Raw genomic sequence first — 12,235 nt, 5'->3', positions numbered from 1 at the left:
TGGAGTGATAGACTTTAAAAAGACCAAAGCGTTTAAAAAATTTTGATAATTTCGCCAACGCTATAAATGCCTAAACGCGATTGAGCTGGAAATAAGTAGCTTTTCATACATATTTTATACAAATAAGTTTAAATGGGAAAAAAATTACACATTAAAATTAAGACATAGCTACCTCACGAATAAGTTTTACCACAAAAAAGGGTTGAAAGTTGGCAGCACTGGTAAGATAGCAAGCAATTTCTTAGTATGGAGGTGACCGATACCTAGTTTCAGCTCTATGTCTTATCAATTTTCACCATATTTATCCCTTAACAATTAATAACAGCATGATTATATGAATTATACAAAAATATATTACTCAAACTGCAGAAAGCAGAACTTCAACGCCTTCTCTCACTCTGCGAACCGGTCAATTTTTGATAATTTTACCCCTGCTCGCTAAGCAAGGGTGGGGAATGACAACGATTGAATGAAGTCTGAGTTGAAAGTACAATAATGTGAATTGTATACAAAGAAAAAAGAAAATTCCAAATAATATAATATTTGCAAGAACGAAAAAGAAACATTTATAAATAGCGGATATGAATGAGATAATACAAGGAAGAACTATTTCGCAAATTAATCTAACTCAGTAACTTATACAGGAACAGACTACATCATTCTTCTGACTCGTCCATTTGAAATTAAATTGTGAAAGAAATACAAAACGATTCTCACTGGTCTTTACAGTTACAGAGATGCCAATGCCAACTTGTAAATAGTATTTTGTAGTGGTAGCGAAATTGAAGTTACTTTTAGTTCAGCTTGTTTCATTATAAGCAATTTTTTTTACCACTAAATATCAAAAATTATTAGTATGATGAAAGTGCAGCAGTTGGCATCCCCGCAGCTAAAGAGTAGCATGTGACTAATCCATTTGAATTATTTAAAATTAGTGGTGAATAAAAATACTATCGAATTTGCTAAACAAAGAATTATACAAGAAAAGACTACCACTCGAAAATAATTTTATAATGTCCGGAATAAGTTGGCATCCCTGATCATGTGCAGAATAAATGAGAGTTTAAGGCAGGCATGAATTGACTTGAGCTATGTTTGGCTCAAGTATCCAGAACCTTTCAGGGCTGAAAGACCATATATATCGAGACGGAAAAGAGTAAAAACTGGTAACAAATAAATTTCATTTTTTAGTTTTTTTCCCAGAATAATAAAAATCCGTAACTACCGATTGTTTTTACGGATGCAATTTTTATATTGAATTGCTTCTTCGTCTTGGAAAATTTCCTTACAGTGAATTGTTATTGTTGAGAATAGATCAACTCCTCCCGAATATTATCTAATATTGAAATAGTTCTTCTACCAGTATTTTCTATTTTCCGTCCCGCTTTCAGGCTTGGCTCCTTTTGATAAGAGAAGTCCTTGAATTCCCATGCAACAGCAAACTAAAAATCAGTCAAAAGATTTGCTAATTTTAATTACTTTTAATACATTTTTGCAATTTATAAATTACAAGCTTTTAAATTTTTTATGCCCAGTGGCATTCCAACTTTAATTTCATTTAAATGGCGCGTCAGTTTGAAAATATATACTACACATTTAACAAAACGATCTAAACAAAAAACGGCAACGCTTTTTTCGCACACTATTTATACAATTATTTATAATATTTTTATTATATAATTTATAAAATTTTATTTAAATGGGATTGAGCAGTGTTCCCCAACCCCCGGTCCGTGGATCAAATGTTACAGGGCGGCCCATTTCATTGAAACTAAATTTAATTTCCTAGCTTTATACCCCAAATTAAAAATATTTGTGTTCTAAAATTTTATTTATTTTAAAAAAGAAGTCCCCTAAGGTAATGACATAATTTTTTTAATATTTGTAATGTATCATTGTCACCGATTACCCCCAGATGGAACCATCTCATTGCAAAGAAACAAGCTCAGGTTCAACAAGCTCAACATTAAATCAATGTAAGGATTCTCATTGAATTAACGTTCGAGTAAGTTAAAATGTTAAATCACTTTATATTTATTTTGAAGGCATGTTTAAATGCAATTAAATTAAAATTAATAAATCAAAATAATCTGAAATATAAACAATTACCCCCCCCCCCAGCTGGCCGCGATAAAATTATCAAACGTTGACAGGTCCGCGGTGATAAAAAGGTTGGGGTACGCTGGGATGAAGGACAGCAGTGACAATTTAGTCATAGACCCTCGAAGTAAGCTATCAGGCGCTAAGTTTGTGATCTAGACATTTTAATGCTTTCAAAATGTTTATTTCGTAGGATTTGCTCGATTTTTTTCTAAAAAAAAAAAAGCGAAATCAACAGAAGAGGAGGATATAAATATTGCACTTTCATCAACAGCAGCCTCATTGACTGCAGCATTCCCTTTACGGGAGACGCGAATTGACAAAACATACCGTAGATTGTACTAGCCATGATGAATAAAAATAACTCATTAATTCATTTTAGTAGAGAATTAAAAAAGAAAAAACCCTTTTATTCTTAGGATCACGTTACAAATAAACTGTATTTATATTTTATTAAGCGCAATAATTTGTATTTTATAAAACGATCTAGTTTTTTGATATACAGATTTAATTTTTTTTACAAGAATTGTGTTTGTGATGAAATAAAAATAATTTATTAATGAACCAATCACAAAAAATAACGTAACATTTTAATACCATGTTTTATTGGAACGCTATTTTAAAGAATTTTATTTTACTTTTATTGTAAGAAAACATAACCTGTTTTAATTTAGTGATTTTCTCTGTTAAATCAATCTTGATAAAAGAATAATGTAAACTTTTTTATGAACATTTTTTTTAGAAATTAACAAAGACATATTATTTATTAGAAAAAAAAAATGGAGTATTCAAAAATGTTATCACGCTTTAAAGTAAAAATTTCTTGCAAATGAAAAAATAGATATTTTTAAAATTTTAAAGTAGTCGGAAATTCGCTAGTGAAAAAAGAAATATGTGAAATAATTTCAAGAAGGGAAAAATGTACAAATGAATGGATTTTTCTTCAATGACCTATATCGCGTTTGTTTTATTACTAGAAGTATTTATTGTAAAAAAATATTTATTAAATAACTCTTTTTTCAATGGGATGAGATCTTAAACTTCGTGAAAAATTGATTCAATTCCTTAATATACATAAAAGTCCGTAAATACTTCATTTATTATGGAGGTCATAGATACCTTGATACTCTTTCAATAAAAGAATAATAATTGCAATTAATAGAAAATGCACAACATTTTTAAAAATATATTTTATTTACATATATTGGGTGCAGGTTATTCTGCAACGATCATACGTAGCATAAATTTATAGATTCCTAAATACTGTTATATGAATTAGGTAATTAAAAACATAATTAAAAAAATAACAGAATTAAAAAATAACATAATTAAAAAATTTTTCAACCTTTAATTGAAAACTTCCTGTTGTCAAGTATTAATAATAATTATAATTTTTAACAACTTTTTTAAACAAAAATTTTTAATTCTCAAACTTAATACTATCCTTCATATGAAAATATCCGAAAATTTGTAAAAGAAAAACTATATTTTAAAATTGAGCCATTGGCGACAACAGAGGTCAGATGTATATTCTAAGTTTAAATAAATTATATATTATAGAACTCACATTTAGGACTTAGATCAATTTATTATCAGTTCATAAGAGTGTTTTTTAATAAATAAATGTAGTGATTGTTTGATTTATAATTGTAAGTCCTGAGTGTTAATGTTAAGTTATGTTTCCTTTGAAATAATTTTTGAACTATGCAAAGCAGGGCGAAATTCATTTCAACTTAAAATGATAAAAACTTTAAATGAAATACTTTAAGAAAAATACCTTCCAAATAAGATTTAAATAAAACGCAATCACTTCGCCTGAGTGATTTTGTAAAGAATTCTAAACTTTTTAATTTTACAAGTTAGGTGAAAAGTAAATATCTTACAATAGTGGTAGGGAATGAAGGAAATTCTAAATTAAATGAACATTAAAACATTGAGTGCAAAAAATTTTCAATTCACTTAAAAGTTCACTGGAAAGTTCCCAAGATATGGTGAAATGCGCAAAAAGTAAGGTTAACACTAAGAGGTCCTAACATTACATTGCTTTCCTGACCAAACTATTGGGATAATATTTCCAGATTGCGGCAACCCCTATATACTGGGGATCAAAAATCCGAATACGCAGGAAAAATATTTCTCAAACTAGGCTCGTTTTAGTGTCTGATTTCCGAACTTAAAATATATTGTCTGCTATAATTAAGCGGTATATTTGAATTCACCCTCTCGATCCATTAAGATTGAGTCCTAGAACGTAAACATCTGATCATTAGATCAAAAGTTAGTTTTAGATTTCTGTTTACTGCTCACTGTACACTAAAACGTGATCTTTTTTTCTTTTGAAATTTCGATTTTAATGCCATTACTTCAATCTCCTTCTGGTTGTGCTTACTTTATAAATTTAATATCAACTATATTTTTCTCTTCACTTTTAAACTGTAAAGACTTTTTCTCCTCTTGCAAATTATGAAAAAAATTATTAATCTGATTGCGTAAACAGTTAATTCATTAAAATTGGACATTCTCAATTAATTCCTTTCAATAGCCATTTATATTATTAATAATAATTATTTACACAAAATTATAATGAAGGAAAGTTTGATTAGAAATTTAAAAGTTTTTGCTGCTATAATTAGGGAATTTCTATCGACAAAATTCAAGCAATTTTTTTTCCTGAGCAAAATGCATTTTTATTTAAAAGGGAACAATACTGACTTAATATTTATACGATAAAAGACTCTCTAATCGCTAACACCGATGACAGGAGAAATTTTCAATTTTTTCTTTTCCACAAAAAGTTTAAAACTTAAATTGTTGTTCCTTCATTATAAAGCTATCGTATAATATTCTCGTATCATGTAAAACTTTACAACGACGCTACTTATCTACCGTTTTGCAGTTATAAAATGAAATAATTATTAAATTATACTTGCATTTTAAAATGTATCACTCAATTGTTCAATGAATTTTACGATTATTATTATAAAACTGCGTATAATGAACATTTCAATTAAAATAATTAGTACAAAATAGCTGCTAAAAATTCTCTTAAATATTTATAAATATTATACATTTATAAATTTCAGCTTTTCGCATTATTGCTAAATAATCTTTACGTCGAAAAATATTTAAAGAATTTCATAATAACAGAAAATTAAATAAAATTTTAAAAAAATTGTAAATGGTTATCGAGCAAAACCATTAAGTTTAATTAATGAATATAGAATCGGAAACAGTCTCTGCTAAACAGTAAAAAAAAAAATTTTTTAATCTTTTCAGTAAACAAACTTTATTATAATAATCATTTCATTATTAAAGGATTAAAGGTTATTGTGAAATTATTAATTCGAATTAGTGGATGAGTAGGAAAAGAATTTCACTACTCGAAATACATTTAATGAAAGTTATGAAACTATAGAATATGTAATAATGTGTAATTTTTCTATCTTAGTTCTATTACGACCTTTTAAAAAACGCTAATAAACACAATTTAGTCAACAGATACAAACGATTATGTCGGCGCTATAACAAAAAAATAAGCTTTATATTTTATTTGATGCAGAAGAATCAAATGAAGACCCGCACCCATATCTAACTTGTTGAATGTTATGCGATACCGAAAACAAAACAAAATCATAAGCACGCAGCTGTTTGGCGATTTGCGAGAGCGCTCCTTTAACGCTAATAGAAATTTTCGTCAACCCTTTGCAATCTACGGTATGTTTTGTCAATTCGCTTACGGGACACATGTGGACATATGAATAATCTTCATTATGGAATATTTCAGATTTTACAAACTACCGTTTTAGAAATTAAAATATATTTTATTACTAATTTTAAACGCTCAGCCACATTTGATGTTTAATTCAATGTATTTTTAAAAGTATATTGAAAGAATCCGCTAGCAATATATTTGGCTGGTGGGTGTTAAGATCTAAAAGAATGAATATTCCTGAATTAAGTCTATGTCATTGGAAAAGTTTTTCCCTTAATTATGATAGTAATTAGTACTAAAAAAGTCTTATTCTGGGTTAGAAAAAACGTTGAAAAGTATTAATTTACATCAGAAAATTTCTTCTCTTCTCGCGTATCGCTTTTGAACAGATTTCCCAACAATTTAAAAGGGATTCAATTATATAAACACAGCTATTTATAATTTGGTCTGTCTGAAAGTTCTGTCCGCGAAGAAACACGTACCACTTTCAAAATGCAAAAGGTGCATTTACTTACGCCATAATGAATTACAATTTTTTTTTTATTTTCTAATGTATTAATTTTCTTAACGAAATTTTTGGATATTTTTGCGTTACTGATTTCAAATCCGCAATTAGTATTACTCTACAAGCAACAGTTTTAATTCAATTTATTAATAAATATCTAACCAGGATTTTTTTAAATTTAATGTAAACAAATATTAAATCTTTCTATCCCTTTACTCCATACCAAGCGGTAAAAATTTTTTTTTAATTCATTTGAGTATATGATGCGATACATTCTGTCTGTAATAGAAAAATAATCTATATCATATTTTTCCATTGCACAAAAATATTATTCCATAATTCATAGAAACCAATTAACGTAAAGTCGTGTTCCTTGCACAAGATATGCAGGTCACCACAGGCGACTAAAAATGTAAAAAGTGGTAGACATTTTATTCATTTTTATTATTTATTACTCTTTAGTTATTCAACACTACTAGGACTCACATTTCGAGTTGTTCATATTTAAAGGAAAATCATTATCAAAAACATTATCATAAATATATAAATCATTATCATAAATTCGCTTTCAATAGTAAACCAGAAATGAAAAACTGTTCTGCTTTCTGCAAAATTTTAATAAATTGGCAGCAAATTGAAGAATAAACCTTACAGAATTAGGATAATTACGCCCACCCTTTCAAAGCGTCACCACGTGACAACAATAATAATGTTGCATTTCTTATGATATTTTCAATAAATTAAATTACAAAAAATGAAGTGAAAAAACGTTTGTTTTACAAAGCGAAGCAAGTTGGCATCTCTGGTAATCTAAATAAAATATACCACATCTGATCTATAATCCAAATAGAAATGCACATTTTAATATCTTTTATTAAAATTCTATTTTTTAATCGCCACCACTTTTTGCAATTTTAGTCACCCGTGGCAAACCTGGATATGCATGGTTTTTTTCAACAAAAAAAAATCAAATCTATTAATAAATAATGATATAGTACAGGCTTATAATTGGAATTCATTGCGTAAAGTGTTTCTTTTAACTTTATCTTGTTTGTATCTCGTTTTCGACGCAGAAAAATAAAAACTTTGAATAACATACGAACTAATGATCGGAATTACACCTAACAGATTTGAGTGATTCAAGGGTCAAAACTTAAATTTTCATTAGTTAATTGCATAAATTAATTACACTAGTTAATAACTGAATCACACAGTATTTTAAGAAACAAAATCACTCATATGACAGTACAGTTTTTTTTTTTTTTTTAAATTTTTTCTCGACAAATTCGAATTCTGTCGACATGGATACTCTAATAGGCGATATAGTCAGGCAAGCGATCAAATGTTTAGTTCTCTTTATTTTCATTTTACGTTTTTCCTGTTTCGCAATATCTCAAGAAATTTTCAAGCTCATCAAAACATGTTGCACACAGTCATAAAATTTTTTTTATCCAAGTATCAATGCCAAAAAAATAGCTTCAAATAATTACTTATAATTTATTATTATTTTTGTGAAAACGTTTTAAAATTTCATGAATTTTAAAGTATATAAATTATTAAATCATTTTAAGAAATGTAATTTTAAATAAAATTAAAAAAATGCACCTTCTGTTTAATTGAGAGATGTTGAAAAATAAATAATACTCACTGAAGTAGTTCAAAATTTTGAAACTACAGCTTCAGAAAATCGAATATATTTCGTAAACAATTTTAAATTTAAAATACTTAACTTGCAAAGTACTTTCTTTTTACACAGTCATATAGTATGCACAAGTTTGAGCAATATTCTAAAGATACAAAAATATTTCCCTTGCAAGTTTTCTATCTAAAAATTCTACAATATTTCAACTATAACACAGCATTACCGCTAGAATCATACCACAGTACTAAGTGGTTAGTTTTTTAAAATCTTGTATTATTGAAAATAGGGGTAGCGTATCACAGTATTTCATTTGGGGGAAAATAATGCCGAGACAGAATTTTATCAGGTGGAAAAACAGGTGTAATCCACTGGAAGCAATAACTGGACAATATGGTGGATGTTCAAATACTTCTCAGTGAAACTTTCAGCAAATTTTTTGTGGTTTTTTCCGAATTCAGACAATATATCACCGGCACTGAGAATGCCACACCTTTTCATCTCATCACAAATGCTATGGTTTTGCCTATTAATATGCTATTGCACAGTAAAGTTCCACACTCATGCAGCAGACTTTTAGGATACTGAACTACAGAAATGTATTTCACGGCAGTTCAATTGTTACAACTCTAAAAGCATTTAGTCCTAAAGTAGTAGTAACATTACAGCATCTTTTCCATTAAATCTTTTATGGTAATTTTGTCGTGTTGGGAAAATTAAGGTCTGTTTACGCGGTCTAAGTGTTTGAATCCGAGAACTTAAAGGAATTTCACTCTCCAAGAAATTGGATGATTTGTAGACACTCTTCAAGTTCTTGAATGTCACTGATGGGTCAGATGAAAAACCTGCGCATGCGCATTGTTAATATTAAACATTACAAAATCGCACTTACATGAGTTCAAAATTACTAAATAAATAAAATCATAATAACACAAATAGACCCAAACAGATTTATTTAATTTAAAATACATGAAAACGGACAACTAAATGACATAATCTGATGCCTGCTTTCTGACGTCACGAAACTTAAGAAGCTGATTGGTGAAGGGAGGAAAAACTTGTATGAAAAGCAGAACATGCTCTATTATCATCCACGAACTTGGACCAAGAACTTGGATGATCGTTTACACGATCGTGATGAATGACAATCACGGTTTGTCATTCATCTCGCCGATGGCCGTGTCTGGATACGCCGTCTCCAGGCGAACAGTTGCTCCCTCAATGTACAGTAGGTCATACACAGGCCGGTGGTGGCGGTATTATTCTTTGGGGGACGTTCTCTTGGACGTCTCTGAGACCCGTGGTTGTGGTAGAGCAGACATTACTACAGGCTACAGACTACAGGCTATCTGAACATCATTTCGGACCAGTTGCACCCTTACATGGCCTCTTTTTTTCTAGCTGGAAATGGAATTTTCCAACAGGACAACCCGTGTCACAAGGCTCAAATTGTGTTGGAGTGGTTCCAGGAACATGATTCTGAATTCCAGTTAATGTCCTGGCCACCTAACTCACCGGATCTACGATAACAGCGACACGGAAAAAGATACAATTATTATTCCTCTGCTTTATTGTTTTTATTATAATTTATTGTGCTTATATTAATGCAGATTGGCTTTTTCAATTTTTAGCCGATTGATAATTTAACACCGTGCACATTACCCATAAGAAAATGTCAATATGACCCAAAAAAAGAGTAAACTCAGGTGATTCCATCAAAAATTCAGTTATTAACACGTTGAATGCCACGGGTGTCACCGGTGACCGGCGGAGCCAAGATTATTAGAAACACATAATTCGAGTAATATTTTCTATATTATTATCGTTACTAAAATGGTTTGAAGAAATTGATGCAATATAGAACACACAAAAATAGCTTAATTTATTTACACAGAGATACCAGATTGCTCCAGACAGCGAATAAATATTTTCAAGTGGTAGTTTATTAATTGTGATTTTTGGTTTAATAAATTCAATTTAGTAGATTTTTTCCATCACTATATCTAAACAATTCGTAGGCTTATATAATTCCCCACTTTTTTCAGACATGTCATGCTAAACCTTTTAAAAAACTTTAATAAAAAACTGTCAAATTTTCAAATTTAGTTTGTAGTTATTTATCGCTTGGCCAGACTGGCAAACCATGTAAAATTAGCGTGGCATTCAACGTGTTAAATTATTGGGTGGGTGAAAGCTACAATTGTTTACGCGACTGGACAACCAGGAGTACAATCATTATTAACAATCTAAAAGCCATTATTACCATAAATCATAATTTATAGAGCTGAAAATAAATGTTTAATGTTCTTTCTTATTTGTATTATTTTTAGCTAATACAAGAAGAATTGCCATTAGACAAAATAGAGGGAAGCTGATTTGACTTGAAATTGAAGAACTAAAAGAAAATGGTGAAGTGATGCACTGGTGAAGTGGTTGCACTGCAAACAGCGGGACTGTTTGAACACCTATTGTAATAACTATTTTTAAGATTTTAACGCAGATACTAATGATACATATTAGTATTTATTTCCACCTATCCAATATTTACGGAAAATGCTTGAGTAAAAATATGATTTTCTAACTTGAATTGCGCTTCTTAGGTAAATAAGTAAATTACTGCTTTTAATAAACTACCAGTATCTTAAAAAATAAGTTTTTATACTCATTTATTTAAAAATTTAATTTTGTTAGACTAGAGTCTTTACAATTTATTTATAAATGTAGTTACAAATACGTATGCAGGCTTATAAGCCCTTGTCGAATTTAAGAACAAATAGTGACGAACATCACAAAGATGTATCCAGAATTATTATGTGATTCGAACCGACTACTTCCGTACTATAATATTCCACGTTTTTAAATCGATAATGATTATGAACAGTGCTGATTAAATGTTTTAATTTATAAATTTATTTTACTAGAATTTCTTGTACCGGTTTTTCAAAAAAACATTTTTTCTTCGAATTAAAAAATAATTACTGACTGTATTTGAATACTTGAGCTATAATGCAATTACGTAAGTATACGAAGTATACCTACATAATTGCAAAACTAAATTTAAACTTCAAAACATTACTAAAGAGTGTATATACAATAGGTTGTTTTCAAGATCTACTGATTTTTAGTTTGAAAGATCTATACGTTGTAATCAAGATCTTTTTAGAGCTATGTTAATGAGGCAACTGATAATGAATTACCCTGTTATATTTATTTCACACTTTACCACTGATAAATAGAGTAGCTAATAAACTGCTTTATTTAATTTTAAAAATATTCATGTAAATATTAATAATCAATAATCTGTGAGAGTTTTTATAGAAACGAATTATTTCATTGAAATAATGTAAACGTAAGTGTGATGATGTTTTATAAGAAATGAAATTGTATTTACATGTTAACAATTGAACTCTAAATGAAAGTTTAGTGTTTTCACTGTATTTTGTATTGTTATTGTAAAGTAATAGATATAGTAAAGTTTGTTATTGTTATAAGTTTTCTGTTATTCAATTCAAAACTAAAAATATTCCTCTGCGGGACAAAGAGCATGTGTCCTTAGCCTTAAATTTTGGAGCTATTAAAGATGATTGTTTCACACCTTTAAGCTACAAGCAAAAATAAACTCGTATCACTTCATTTTCTCAAAAACAGCCCTTGCCAAACGATGAAGGCTGTTGTTTTATGAATTAGAATAAAACCTTACAAAACAACCAAATTAAACAGTTCGAGCCTATGGGTAATACGAAAAACTAGCTTTGCTCGTGCGGAAGCTCTTTGATTCCAAGAGATATCCATGAAATTGTAAAAGTTAATTTTGCATTAAATTTTAGCATTAATTTATAATCTATCAGGCAGCCATTTAATCTCACAAGCAAGAATAACATTTCTGCTCGGGATATTTCAATACAGTAGGCATCAAGATTATTAAAATTATTTCCTTCGTTGTCATGAAATAGAATAGAAAATTCATCCCAATGCTCGCTCCATTACATGCTGTACTACTTCCACATGCACCTCTCAAGACATAACTTGAGTATATATATATATATATATATATATATATATATATATATATATATATATATATATATATATATATATATATATATATATATATATACACTCAGGAGTCAAAACGTTATGACCACCCCTACATTTTGCAATGAACTCTCTTGGATGACGTGGAAGGCACATGATCAGGTGGAAGTGGTATTTAACTGTTGCTGGAGAGTTTGAATAATCATTATTTCACTTACTTCTGTGCGTGATGGGAAAGGCTGCG

General features: G+C 29.2%; 1 protein-coding gene across 1 annotated transcript in view; it reads left to right on the top strand.

Annotated features, from left to right (window-relative positions):
• Positions 1-11,447, top strand: part of LOC107437665 (uncharacterized) — an 82,175-nt gene extending 70,728 nt beyond the window's left edge. The window contains exon 24 of the mRNA XM_087160840.1: positions 10,287-11,447. Within this exon, the coding sequence (XP_087016966.1) occupies positions 10,287-10,331 (45 nt within the window). The 3' untranslated portion in view covers positions 10,332-11,447. The remainder of the gene's footprint in view (positions 1-10,286) is intronic.
• Positions 11,448-12,235: the final 788 nt, after the last annotated feature.

This window comes from Parasteatoda tepidariorum, chromosome 4 (assembly GCF_982258835.1).
Source record: "Parasteatoda tepidariorum strain Cologne lab strain chromosome 4, Ptep-v5.0, whole genome shotgun sequence".
NCBI classification, from domain to species: domain Eukaryota; kingdom Metazoa; phylum Arthropoda; class Arachnida; order Araneae; family Theridiidae; genus Parasteatoda; species Parasteatoda tepidariorum.
The sequence above is the reverse complement of the archived record's forward strand: the minus strand, read 5'-3'. Positions and strand labels throughout refer to the sequence as shown.